At 39.9% G+C, this 15,015-nt stretch overlaps 1 protein-coding gene across 4 annotated transcripts in view; it reads right to left on the reverse strand.

Moving 5' to 3' along the window:
• The window catches only part of KCNIP4 (potassium voltage-gated channel interacting protein 4), a 287,694-nt gene that overhangs the window by 233,046 nt on the left and 39,633 nt on the right, over positions 1-15,015 (reverse strand). The window contains exons 1-2 of one of the 4 annotated variants that reach the window (XM_068149279.1): positions 12,640-12,745; positions 12,114-12,262 (exon numbers count right to left, since the gene is read on the reverse strand). The exons of the other annotated variants lie outside the window; for them this stretch is intronic. Coding sequence (XP_068005380.1) covers positions 12,114-12,261 — 148 coding nt within the window. The 5' untranslated portion in view covers position 12,262; positions 12,640-12,745. Of the gene's footprint in view, positions 1-12,113; positions 12,263-12,639; positions 12,746-15,015 lie in introns of those variants that run through there. 4 annotated transcript variants of the gene reach the window in all.

Below are 15,015 nucleotides of genomic sequence, written 5' to 3' on the forward strand. Positions count from 1 at the left end.
ATAAAAGGTTCAGGTTCATCTTCTGTTTGCTATGAATGAAATGGAGAAATTTTACCAACTTTGAATCTACAGCTCCCCAGTGAAAATGGGGATCAGATGTGGCTCAGTTGGTAGTGCATAAGACCCTTAATGGGAAGGTCATGAGTTCAAGCCTGCAGTGGGCAGTAGTGTCTTCCCTACTCTAGTCATGAGGTCTGTGGTGACAGGTTGGACTCGATGATCTTTGAGGTCTCTTCCAACCTTAGTGATACTGATACTGATACTGAAAAGACAAGTGGCAAAACAATCGTGTTATCTTTACTCTCACCCAAACTCCTTCATGCCTGCAAACGACACTGTTGACTTATTTCTTCATACATTAAACATAACCCTATTTTTAATAGCATAAAAGCCATGGGAATCATTTCAAGAAGGCAAGAACTTCAAACTCCAGCAAAGGTTTCTTTCTGAAACAAGTGCCAGCATAGTTTTGGCCTGGCAGAGCACTTCAGTCCCTAAACAGACAGCAGAGGCAGAAACACAGGCTTTTAGAAATGCAGCCTGTGTAGGTGGACCCACTGGATAGTGGTGGTTTAATAGGTAGTTCCCATTAAACTTTGTCACTGCCAGCATCCTTACAACTGTGCAAAAAGGCTTTGTTTCCCAATGTAAATGTAAATGTAACTTGTTAGCTGACAATTTCCAAGAGGAATAAACACATTTCTGAAATACAAATGCAGGTAGGGTTTGATCCCTCCCATGACACACAGAACAACAACAGCAGCTCTTGCAACTTAATATTTAATCATATTTCCTTCCATTATATGCTTGAATATTGGGGGTGGGGGAAGGAGCAGACAATCTGAGCTACATGACAGGAACAGTATTTTCAATGAAGATTTGATATCCTGAAGTTTTGGGAACCATCATTTACATTTCCTAAGCATACTAGAAATCTGGAGGCCTGTTGTACAATACACATGCTCCACTGCCTTCTGTAGGGCATACTTACTTATTTCTCCTAAGCCATTTGCTTTCTGTGATTTATTAGCTCATTTATTGGATTCTGTCAACTTCCAGATAAAGAACTGATGGTTTGTCATTCCCAGTAGGCATAATGTCCTCTGTCTAATGTTCAAGGGTTTGCTTCAGTGCATAAACTCAAAGATGTCTATGCCAGGATCCAGGATAGAGTTTAGTTATTGTTTTTATATACACTTACATCCAATGATAAAAGCACAATGGCATTAACAAGAACAGCAGCCTGTCCTATCTCCTTGATACTTCTGCAAGGACTCCTGTGACTACTGTAGCCTTAAAGGACACAGAACCTCTAATTACAGGTGGAATAGACACACAGAGAGAAAATAAAATGCATCACTCTAAGGGGGGGAAAAAAGAAGCAAGAAAATTCTCCTTTTCCACTGCAACTTGACAAGCTTGTGAGAAGTGCATGCTTTGGTTACACCTCCAGCCATAACCATTCAGAGGAATGTTGAAGCTCCTGATCAGAAAACCAGCAGGGGCTGCCCTGTCCTGAGGTGCTGCCTTCCTTCACAAACTTTCCCCTAGGGCATTAAGCTATACAGCTTATTTTCTGGGCTGGGGACTGAATGTAGTGTCTTGTTATACCGACCAAACTGTTGGGGTTAGCTTTGTTTTGTCGTGTCCTAGCCACACCAGGCTCACAAACTGAGAGAAATTAACTCCAAATTAAGGTTTCCATCACTGAAGACGTCCCAACACCTTCAGCCATATTTCTGTGTAACCCAGAAATAGTTGTAAATACTGGAGCAATGAGTCTTTGGGTATAATATGCCATTGGATAGTGCTTAGCCATCTAGGTGTGCCAAACAAAAGCTCAGATTCTTTTGGAGGGCTTGTCTAACCTGAAGGAGCTACAACAACCCATTTCTAATGAATACAGCACTTGAATATCAAATACAGAACCTGAAAGTAGTTGGCTAGGTCTTCAGCAAAGTGCCCACTGGCAACCTGTGTCAGTGGCAGATGGGTTTATTTCAGGCACCAGGGGAAAACCTACTTGGGAATGTCTTGCCAAGCACCACGTGAGAGCACCATGGCAGAACTCCAGTCTGCAGGATGCACTGTAAATAGTTCATCTCTCTTGTGCAATGTACACAAGACAGTGCAGAGACAAAAGGAAGTTCTGAATGGGGTACATGTAAAACTCTTTTGAATACCACACGACTTTATAGGCTAAGAAAAGAAACCAAGTCTAGCAAAAGCCACACTGTTCAGTGAGGTCCCTCCACTGCAGTCCAGAAATATCCATCCACACTGCAGATCTTCAAAGAAAACAGTTAAGAATTACTTCCTCATCACTTATCAGCAAGACTCTTAATTACCAACATTACTATCATATTTTGGCCATATCTACCCCCATGTCAAAGCTCCCAAGAACAAAACCTTTCTGAGGGATTCAGCTGTTTCCACACATTTCACAATTGATCCCCTTTAAAAATGTCAGGTGGGCACCTTAAATCAGATCTTCCTTTTTAACCCCCAACATCAAATGAGTTGTTGCCAACTATGGCATATGGGATTTTTGAGAGCAAAGTAGGGTAATGCTAGTGTCATGGACTGCAGAGTATTGATCTTAGTGTTTAGCCAGATTTGTGGAATACAAATTTATCAATGGTGTATCAATTGGAGTGACACTGATCAGAGAGTTTATAAGGGGAAAGAAAAATCACATGTTCATATACTCAACTCTCTTTGTGCCAACACATTATCTTTATCCCATTAAAGTGCCTTATGCCATCTGTACCATCTGTGACACCAGCTGGTATATTGGTCCAAAAATATCTCTTCATTATAGTATACTGATTAGTTTTTAGTATAGAATCAATTGTAGTTTAACTGAATTATAAAAATAAATAGGTTTTATGGGTTTCTTTGGGGGTTTCCTCCCCTCATTTCCGTGATTGCATTTGGTAATGAAAATTCAACACCTTCCTGTTCTTTTCCTAAGATTTGGAGATTTCAGAACTTCCTTCACATAACATGGGGTAGATGAAGAGTTAAAGTGGGAATAGCAGTTAAATAGATTAAGTATTAGGATCACTGTCAAACTGAGACACTAACCATCTCTAGCAAAAGTCAAAGCAGTATCTCTTTTGCCCCAAAATTCTCCTTCTAAACAAACATGGCATACATCAAACTGACTTTACACAGCCAATAGACAGGTGATATTCTGCTTCCCCACATGAAGATTTATCAGTATAGAGCTATTTTTATACAGAAATGTGAATTAAATTCCTGCTACGGTGAAACTTGCAGCAAGATTCAACTGTGCTCAACCAGATGAAGGTTTGCAGCCATCTGTACCACTCACACCTTTCACACTTTGTGTCTTAGGGCCTTGTCCTTTCATCAGTCACACCACCCCTAGATTTAAGCAGAACTGCAAGCCAGGATCTTGACTTTTGTGTTACAAGTACTTCACACTCAGAAATTTTACTATTTATATATCAACTACATAGGAAGTATACATCAAAAGGACTGCACTGTGACCATAAATGCTAACAACATTAGTTCAGCCCCTTTCTACATATGCATTATGGTGCAGCCTTTTAATGACATGATCACATGCTGTAGTTTGAACAGGAATGTCTTTGGATAATTAATTTCATTCACTAATATAAACTATTAACCAAATTCAAATCTTCACTCTTTGCACATTTTGCATCCCCCCAATTTACTCCCCACACATTACCGAAAGTGTGAGCTGAAAAGACAATTTCCTATGATGTTTATCAGTAGAGCATCTGAATGCTTCATAAACATTACTGCATTTATATTCACAACATCCCCACGAGATGACAGAGTACTATTATACCTACTTTGTGCAGAACAGTGGGATTAAGATCAAAGGTACTGACTAATTTGGGCACTTAGCAGGAAACTCATGGAAGCTCATTTTCACAATGCCTTTCATATATGTTCAAAGCCAAGTTAGTAATGCTTCAAGTATTCAATATTCTCCAAATCAATCCCCCAAGGATTCACTCAGAAAACAAGAAACAGTGTCAATCCCTTAAGTTTGTCTTAATTGACTCCTCCAACATCAAATAGGAATTCTGTCAGAAGAAACCAGTAGAAGGAATTGTATGGACCTCTTTTCCTGCTTTGTTCACTACTTTCTAAATTGTCCATTCAACAACCAAGGAACTTCACTGTTGTCTTCTTTACAAACATTTGTATCAAATTTTTATCACCTCAGAGTTTCCACTGTTAACTGAAAAATAGAGGGGTTTGGTTTTAGGCAAAATTGACACTGAGAAACTGATAGCTGCAGCAGGTTCTTGTGTCACAATATACTGGAAAAATAGAGGAAGATGAAATCATTTCTGTGCTTACAGATCTTTTCTCACAAAACAGAGAAGGGTGATTCAGAAACACAAAGATCAATGTTAAGTTATTGCTAGGACATGCTGTGATGTTTCCTCTCCTCCATCTAAGTCTGAATTTTCTCATTGGTCATTTTTCATCTCAGTTGCATCAGAAATGGTATGAACTAGGAGACTTAGTTAAATCAAACTATCAGGGCTTGGGAAAGTCAGCTGAAGGATCTTAAACTAAAAAGAATTTTTCTTAACATCAGGTGTAACAACAAAGAGGAAGTGATGCTACTGATATTCAGAGGAATTTGGTCATGTGAATTGAGAGAGATTTATATTAGGTATCCTTGCTGTTAGCCACTCCTGCTATTGCATTCAAGACAGCCTTAACCTATGCATCTGCTGAGGCAAGAGGTAGGAAATTAAACCACCCCTAGACTTTGAGTTATGATCTTGTCACAAATAGGTTTTCCCTACTCTTTGGAATGATGACCCCAACTCGCTTAAGCATCTTGCTTTTACACTCACAGGGCCAAAAATGTCACAAATTAAATGATGTGTTATGAAAGGAATTTTGGCATTATAGGTATTAAACTTGTTCCTTTTTCAGTTTCTGCACTTACTATAATTTTCCAAGGCTGTGTAACAAAGTAATCAGGTTGGCTCAAAGGTGAAGGCTTATGGAGAATGGCACCTAAAGTGCTTAGGTGGCTCAATATTTCCAGCAGCATTTTCTTGTGACATATGTGAAATCAAGCATGCCTTCTGCTTTGCCACACAGTACAGGTTTGTTGGCATTTGGTTGAGGTGCTCTGCAAAATTCATCTGCAGTGTTGCCACATATGACTAATAGAGCCACTCTACTTGCTAAACATTTAGATGGCTCGGTGAAGAACTCCAGTTCCTTGTGGACTTTTTCTTACTATCTGGCACACAGAAAGGATGAATAAGAAAATTAAAGAACAACTGAGAACACATGTCCTTGCCAAGAAGATAGTGCTCCTTGAAGGGACAGCAGGGAGGTCCCAGCAGGATGGCATTATTGTAGCCATGAGCAGCATCGAGTCCTCTCACTTACCCCTTTTGGGCTGAAAAGAGGGCAAATCCATTCTCCTAGAACTGTCATCATACTTCTGCTTCTGACAGCTTATTTGATCTGCAGTAGAAGTGCTCCTTCTAGATAGAGGAGTTTTTCCAGGGAGAGATAACTGCACACACAGTTGTGCTACACTGCACTAATATTCAGTAGACTTTGGTAAATAAAACGCAGATACTGTTAACCACCACAACAAATTCAGTTCTTTATGGACCAGACCATTTATAAAATCACATTCAGAGCTTCCATTTAATCTGGAATGCTCTCAATATATTTAGCCATTTAAATTGCTGGACTAATGCCCAGATGTAAAGTGGCAAGATATTTAAAAATTGATTCCTTTTTCTAGGCATGCCATGAATATAAAAATCCTTCCACTTAATCTAATCTACTTCTTTGGCCTATTAGTTTTTGATTGATAGGGTATTTTAGAAATAAAAAAAGAAGTTGGCAGACAGAGGTGAAAACAAAGTTACTGTGAGTACAGAAACCATATAGAAGTACATGTTAGAACAGAGTAGAGTAGAGTAGAGTAGAGTAGAGTAGAGTAGAGTAGAGTAGAGTAGAGTAGAGTAGAGTAGAGTAGAGTATAGTAGACCAGACCAGACCAGACCAGACCAGGTTGGAAGAGACCTTCAAGATCATCGCGTCCAACCTATCATCCAACACCACCTAATCAACTAACCCATGCAAGCAAGCACCCTGTCAAGTCTCCTCCTGTTGGTTCCACGAGGGATATATCTGAGCTCTCCAAAAGTGTGATCCTCTACATTTATTATATTCCAAACCTTTGATTGTCAGAACTTGATTTGTAAGTAATAGATTTCCTACAAATTAGCAACCTGAAGGGAAATCTGGAGAAACAGAATGAGGCATGAAGTTTTCAAATGCAGCATTGAGAAATTTCTAGCCTGCTGCCATGTCTAAGGTGTAACAGTTCCTATACTGAATTGCAATGGATAGTTTCTACATTTCTGCATGATAGTCAAGCAGTAACTCCAATTCTACAAGAGAAACAAGGACAGTCAGAGGTACAATTCTATTTCTGATGTTAACTAGCTGATTAAAGAGCGGTGAATCAGCAATTCCTTTTCTTGGTCACAACTCAAGAAGCAGCTAGGATTGTTTTTCCTAATAGTTCAAACTGATTGAAGCACAAGATTTCATCATGCAGAACCCAGAATGACATCCCTGGAAATGTTCCAGTTAGTGCAATGGTTCATCATGCTTTTGATATAGAAACACACATTCAATGCAATTAATCAAAAAGTAAACAGCTAACAAAAAGGATCTGTTCAAAGCTCTTAATTACAGAGAGTTTGAAAGTGTGCTCTGGCTCGTAGGAAGCTTGTGCAAACTGCTTGGTGCTAACACCGTTCAAGAGGGAAAGCAAGCAGCAAAGAGCAAAAAAAGCTTGGGAGTTTTCATGCCCTTCCACAAATGCAGAGCCTTTAGACAGTGATCTGCCATGAGATAATGCTTCAGCTTCCAATATCAAGTGCTTTCTAGTAACTGCATCACCAGGATTACAAAGGTGGCAAGTGCAGGGGACTACAAAAATCCATCCTGACACGAAGAAAATAAACCTCCAAGAGAAAAGGAGAAGCACACCTCATTGTGCAGTATTTATATAACCAGGGAAGCATAAAGCATCACTCCATGAAGTGAAACACTCACATTTTTCTGAGACATATTTCTCAGGGGCTAACCATTGACCATATATAATGCTTAGCATGTCAAACCCCAAGGAAATCTAATTCCTATGAAACATCCTTCTCCTTAGGAGCACATTCACTCCAAGGAGAACTGACTTCATAATTTGCACTTTTCAACTTGCTATCTTTGTATTAAGCACATTTAAAACCCAGTTATGGATGATACTTATTTTTATAGGCACTAATAACTGCCTTCAAGGGCTCTGAAGAGACATGCATGAATTGCCCCCAAACTGTAAGCTAGAGGATATTGCAAGATGTGTGCCAGTTGATTTTTAAATTTGGAAAGGTTTGAAACCCCTCACACACACAGGGTAAAGCAGCAAGGTCTTTTGTCATGACCATGGCCTCAAAGTTGTATTTTTAAAGTGTTAAGGAATATTAAAGGCTTCAGATACACACTCATGGCTTTTTTTCCTAAGAGAAATACAAGGCAGCGCTTGTTACACATTCTCGAGCCCAAAATGATGCTGCATAATGTTATACATGCTGTAAAAAGTGTGTGTCAGAGCCTCCCATTCTCATTAGCTCCCTGCACTGCTCAGTTCACCAGCCTGTGCACAAATACCCAGTAAAAGCCATTTTCAAGCCATTAATCATTCTGGAATGATTCTAAGTTGTGAGAAGGAGCGTTTTTCCAATTCCTCTTTTAATGACCCGAGAGATAACAAACACTCCTGAATAACACACTTTCCTGTTAAGTTATGCCATTAGCTACTACTGCCACCCTGAAGAGAGTATTAGAAGCCTTACTGAGATTAGATCGCTCTGTGCTACAAGTTTCAAAGAAAATTACATTTGCTGAGGAGAGCCTCTAATTGTATTGCCATGATACATCTTTCAGAGCCAGCATTTGACAAGAAGGGAACAAACTGCAAGGTTCCCCTCTTTGACAAGCCTCTTCATACAAATTCCTTTGTCTGAGACTGTCATAGGAGAATAGGCCTTGATGGGAAGCAAAACAAATAGGTTAAAAATAGATTAATTTCCCTTCCTTTTTTCCCCTTCTCTTTCCACCATATTTTATTTTTTTGAACAGTCTTTTTATATCTACTGAATGTGTACAACTGCATCTTTATTCTGATCTGGAGAACTATTTAGCCAGGAATAGAATCCTACATTGGTTTCAGGGAAAATCTCTGGAATGAATAAAAAGGCTCAGTACTTGCAACATTTTTACAAATGAACAGAAAACATCAACATTTTCCACCCTGGGAGCAGGGAGTGAGTTCAGGAGTATGTGCTACTCCTGGTAATGGATCTCTCACTTCTTGCTATTTTCTGCAATTCTTATCTATGCCATTTATTTCATAGATTCGTAGAATGGTCAGGGCTGGAAGGGACCTTAAAGATCATCCAGCTCCAACCCCCTGCCATGGGCAAGGGCACCTTCCACTAGCCCAGGTTGCTCAAGGCCTCATAGCTGTCATTGAACACCTCCAGGGAGAGGGCATCCATGACCTCCCTGAGCAACCAGTATCTCATCACCTTCACTGTAAAGAATTCCTTCCTAATGCCTAATCCAAATCTACTCTCCTCAATCTTAAAGCTGTTCCCTCTCATCTGAGAGTATATTAAATACCCAAGGGAGAGCAGAATGTTTAACTAGGTCTCTAATTATTTGAGCTATTTTTCATCCTTAAATGTTTTGTCAAATGTACTATTTGACAAGGAAAAACACACACGTTGATTGACAGCTTGGAATTATTCCTATTTTTAACTCATAAACACGTGGCTTGAGGAAATGCAAACAACATAAACCCCAACATTTATAAATAACAGTTGTAAATTTAGCAGTTTGTGATGTAGAGTCAGCAGTACAATTCCAGATTTATCTGTGACAGACAACTTGTTGTCATCTCGGTGTCTCTCATTTGCATTTCATGAAATCTGCAGCAGAATGCATATTCATGGCATGGAATGATCAGGAACGACTCCTAACTGCCCTGGGTTAACTGACTTGGTTGTATTTCAGGGCTGCTCATTTTGGAAAGTGAAGCCCTCCCGTCTTCCAGCACAAGCTTTTAAACTCGTGCCCAGAGCTTACTGCAGCATGGAGCTCCCACTGATGTATACCTTGCCATAGACAGGGTCTGTTCTTTCAGCCTTAGGTACAAGATTCCTTTCTTTCAAACTATGGGAGGGAATTAGCCAAATTACTGAGCCTTGAGCATCTCCAGTGTGGAATTGTTTTCCATCAACAACTGCTTTAGTCTGTTTACTTTTCTTTGAAATACCAAAATGTTTTATTAAACTCTTTTGCTCATCCTTTGGAGCAATCACTACTGCATTAAATTCATGCCCTCTAAATACTGCATAGAAAAGGGTTGTGTGTAATTATCTTTCCGGTATTTATGCTACAATATTTTTCTCATTCCTACGAGAGATGTTGAAGTGAGAGCAGGAAGACATCCCCAGTGGCAGGACATTCTAAGGTTTTATCCTAAGAATGAAGATTATTCGTTCTGAGCATAAAGTTAAACCATCTGAACATTGCAATAAATCAAATATTTATTTGCCTGCTCCAAATTCATGAATGGAAATTGTCCCTGAAAGTATAATTAATTCTACAAAGTCAAAACCATGTGTTGACAAACTTAGTTTCAAGATCATACATAATAAACTAAGTATGAGAAACAATTTGTAGAGAAATAATCTTTGTTTAAAAAGAAGAATCAAATAAGCATCACTGTACAGTACTTCCAGCTACAAACTGGTATAATGGCAGCAAATTCCCAAATAATTCTTTATTTACAGGTTCCAAGATTTTCTTGAAATAGGAACAACATTTTCCCATTCTTAAATCACTATTTTAATGACTGTTTTTATACTGCTTTACTAGTGTAAGGTAGCTTAAGACAACCAATGGAGAATCTGATTTGTGTAAGTGACTAATTAAGTGAGAATGAGCCACCACAATATCCTTTTCAAGCCCACCTGCACTGACCAAGCACCCCAGCAGCCAAGTTCTCTCTAGCTACCACAGCACAGTCATGGGTACCAAGAGTAAGGTTAAATTGCAGCAGATTTCTTGCTGGCTGAACATATTCCAGAGAATGGACAAGCATCTCCATGCTCGAGCCCAAGAGGTTTCAGAAATGCCCCACTTGTTTGTGTGTATGAAATGTTACCTAGCTGTAGCTCAGGAATGCAGGGGGATATGCCAGGTACAACTTGCTTAACTGATGTCAGTAAACTCTAATGTTGAAGTCCAAGAAAAACTTTGGACAATGAGGTCACTTTGGAAAACAGACCAGTGATGAAGAAAGTACCTCAGGACAGCAGTCGTCTTGATCCTGATGCATATTCAAAGGTTATTTTGGTGGTATCCCTATGGGAACAGGCTTTCTATCATTTGGCATTAGAGGATGCAAAACTGAGAGCTTCGTTGTGAGTTAGCTATGTGTCAGATTCTGATTTTGTCTCTGTTGGAGAAAGCCAGAGGAACTTAACCAAGTCTGTTTTTATGGCGAGTCATATATCTGCTAATTCACTGCACCAGGGCAAAAGAAATCCTTCATTCTACCACGACTTATCAAGTGCTTTAAGACTTTTTCCAGGGCGCAAATTATGGGCCAGGTCAAAGGTACTGAAGAGCCAGACCCATTAATTGCAGTGCAAGTTGCTTTGGATTCACACACCATTTCTAGAGAGATGATTCCTCAGGCTGATAAATAAGTCAGTGAAAAAAGCTCTGAACAGAAGGCTGAATGTTTTGAAAGGGTTACAGCAAAATCATTTCTGCTGCACTAGCAAACAATAAAATAAATAATTACAGATACAAACTGATACAGTAACCAGAAATCAAACATGGATTTAGCAAATCATCCTCCCCGTGGGGATTAAAGTAGTGGTTTGTTGGAAATATTACCCTACAGCTTTAAAAATGAGGGGCCAAGAATAGCTGAATGATTATGCTTAGATTAAAAGGCATATCAAACACTTGTTCCCTGGGATGAGACAGGGATAAGGGCAGTTTAAAAACAGAGATTGGTTTTATTTAACCAGCTCATAGTTTCTAAATGCTGAAAACTAAGCTACTAGAGTATACCCTCGACAGTAAATGTGTAAAATATCACTCAGGGCACGGTGACTTGAATCGACACGCCAAAGCGATGCCATGCATCTTTTTCAGTCTGTTTAACACAAGTTCAATATCCTGAGGATGTGGGTTTTTTTCCTTCATCATAAACTGTATGCAAGGAGATGAAAAATGCTGCCAAAACACCAAGGAGTTGTTTGGGGCAGGTTGTTTTGTTTTCACATCATGTTGCAAAGTACAAATACGAAGGAGAATCAGTGCCTAAAATCAAATCCTTAACTGTGTATGTTCCTGAGGAAAGCTGTGGGAAACACATTAACCATCACTTCAGGCTGGCTGCTCTTTAATTTATTACTCAGGAAAGAGTTAGACTTTCACTGGGTCTGATCCTGCACAGCCAACTTCTCGTTTAAAAAGCAGCATTTCTTACAGCATTTATTAATAACACCAGCACATGGCATCATTATGTACAAAAGTGACAGGATGTTACCTTTCTCCAAAGACAAAGGGATTGATGGCGTAATTTCCATGTAAAAATACTCTCTCAGTGATCAAAGGAGGTTTTACTAATCAAAACAGATTTTTTGGGGGTTGGGCCCTGATAAATTGATACATTTCATTGCTGGGATTTTACATTTAATCCTCAGCTGAAGGATTCTTGGGGTTTTTTCTGCAGACCATATATTCTCATGTGCTGCAAAACGAATGCTCAAGCAGTACAATTATTTATATCACATTATGATAAAGCACCTTCAATCAAAGCTGTACCATTTTTAATCTCTTTGCACAATAGACCCAAGACAGCAGAGACTTTTTGTACCTGTAACTTGACTGATTCAGTAACACCAGTCTATCAAAAATTCTTGGAAAGACAATTTCTCCTACACTAAAAATTTCACTAAAAATAGGAGAGGTACCTTTAGAGCTCAAACTTTTCCAGGCAAAAATTCGCTTTATCAAGCAGCAGTTCCTAAGTAATTTCTTGCAGTTTGCAGGCTTCTGATGATACTGTTGCAGATCTTCATTCTCTTCCTGTGTTTTCTTCTGAGGGGCTAACACTTCCATCCTAAACAAAAACTTAACCTTTAGTTTTCCTGAAGCATATAAACACAATTTAAACCCATAGCCTGGGGGGTAGGGGAGGTGGGGGGAGGAGGGAGGAGATGGACTGAGGATAAAGGGAAAAGCTTTAGGATCTCATTAACCATCATTCTCAGCTCATACATTCTTGGTATTAATTAACTTTAATAGAATTATTGTATTCATATACTTTTGGTTTGAATTATTTATCAGGAACATGAATGGATGCAGAAAATGCAGTCAGGGGAAAACAACCAGATTTTATCTACTATTAAAGATACAGCAACAACAACTTAGAAAATGTACTTAAATTGCATATATTATGTAACATCTTCAGATGGTAAAGAAATATTTACCTCTTACCTTAGTCAGTTGTTTAGGTAATTGAAATAATGTAATCCTCTAGGCATGAACCTCTTATCCTTCCTTTCTTAGCCTGCCTCACATCAGTGTCATAGAGGAGAGCTGCAATCCTCCAGCCGTTATTGAAAGACAGCTGCTCTACCCAGAAAAGATGAATAGTTGGGTTTCAGTGCTGCCTTAATGCCAGTGTCACTCAAATTCAGAAAAGCAGCTGAGCCACTTAAAGCCAGTTGTACACTTGGGGACCATTCCTCTGCACCACCTTCTGATCGCACAAGGCAGACCAATAAATTTCTGTATGACTTTATTTCTCTGGATAGACTGCTGGGGGCCATTAGCAACAACCAACACTGACTAGGACCTAACCAAAGCCCTACTCAGGGGCCATTAACCCGAGCAAAGGCACCTACCCAGTGCTCCAGGACTTTTATGCTACTCCAAGGTCACAGAAGAGTCGTGAGCGGCATTCCCGTTTGCTCTTCAGCCAGCTCCAGCCTGAGATGCTGAGGAGATGCCTTCTGCTGAGGACAGAACCAAACTGCAAGCTGTGGCAGCCCTTTGACAACCAGCCACAGACTGCACCAGGGGAGCTACTCTAATTACAAGCAATAAGTGCACCCCGCCAGGAGCAGGACACCAACAGCGCCTCTATTGCACTCCCCTCATTTCCTCTTGGGCTGCGCTCTCACCCACAATCCAAATCGAACAACATTAAATGCAGCTTAAGTTCTCAACCCAAACTATAGGGAAAAGTCAAAGATAGAGAAAATTGGCATGGCTCACAGTACACACCAGAGTTTGAGAAACAAAGATGGCTTTTCAATTGTGAACTCATTGCTTCCTTAAAACAAGTATGCATGATGTCACACACGACCTCACTGCATGCACTTGTGCCAGGAGTTGCTATCCATTACACAAAACAACCAAGAAGTTTCCACTTCCTGAACTTTATTCTTTAAGAGATACTAGAGCTCCAAGATTTTTTCTTTGACCAGTCAGTTTGCCTTCTAACCAAACTAGTCTTAGTGTTGATTGCATAATCTGCAAGTTGCACATATGTAACGTTTCCTGCCTTAACTGTTTTGCTTTGTGCAGAGTGACACACAGCCCACCCCCCACACCTTCCTTTTACCACTGGAGATGTCAGATCTATTAGCACAGGCTAGGATGGAGTTTTTCAAGCACACACATTCCACCTCTGCAAACAGCCTATTAATCAGCAGTGAATTCTGCTCTTAAGGCAGAGAAGCATGAGCCTTAGCAAATGATATTTAGGCAGCCAAAGCAAAGGGGAACGCTTCCATTCAGATTCATACCTTGGGATGTATTTCAGACCCACTGCTATTTAGAACTGAATGAGACTTGAATTTGCACTGTTGGAACAGTACTTGCTTGTATCAGGTCCTTTGAGTCCCTTGCCATGACACAGCATTCCAGACATGGCTGTATTCCCATCACAAGCCACTACCCAAGTGAGCTGAATTTCAATCTGATAAGAGAGTTTTTGAAACTGCTGATACTTCAGCAAAGAAACTTCTTCTAGTTCAAGGATATTTCAGAGCTCTTTCACATCTTCCACAGGTGCCATTCTGAGAATAATTTTACATCAGCTTCTATTGTACTAAAAAGTACAAAAGTCTGGGTCTGGATTTCAAGATGACTCTGGAACAGAATTTTGAGCTGCAAGTACAACTGGAGTGCCTCTGGTCTGAGCCCTTACACATTACTGCAGAAGTAGCAAGGGACCTACACTCATCTTGACCATGTGCTTCACATCAGGAAAGGCAGACTGCTGAAGCAGTAACAGTGCATGGGGATGGGACTGCCTAAAGAAAGCAGGATTTTGCTGTGTCATGTTATTGCATCCCTTCTGTAACCAGTTATGATCAAAAATAAAGCTGGGTTCCTGTCCAAAATGGCGTTCATCTCCTGTTGATGGTTTAAAATCTGGGTTTGTGGGGGATCTAGATGATGGCAGTTAAAAACTGCAGAGTCACAAGCTGATGAATTATGTGAGTGCTATGTGATGCCATACAGTTATAGACCTTTTGAAGCAATACTGATTGGAACTCTGTGGGAATGTCCTGTATCTGGGTGTACATGAACACGGCTGCAATGACAGCATGCATGCAAGCTGTCCCTTCATATTGCTTGGTCAGATTTGACCTTTGGGAACCTCCTTTGGACTTATGGAAAAATACACGATTTTTCAATTTGTGATGAAATATTTGTTAGAAAGTCCAGAGACATCATTCTAGAGTGAGGAATGGCTCAGGAGTATTCCAGATGAAACAGTCAAAGCTGACATGACATCTATCTGGGGGCTCGGGGGGAGCACTTACAGAACTGATTAGTTGTGTCAGTTGATTCCTCTAG

This window comes from Melanerpes formicivorus, unplaced genomic scaffold, assembly GCF_026170545.1.
Source record: "Melanerpes formicivorus ecotype bairdi unplaced genomic scaffold, bMelFor1.0.p_v2 SCAF_18, whole genome shotgun sequence".
Classification (NCBI taxonomy): domain Eukaryota; kingdom Metazoa; phylum Chordata; class Aves; order Piciformes; family Picidae; genus Melanerpes; species Melanerpes formicivorus.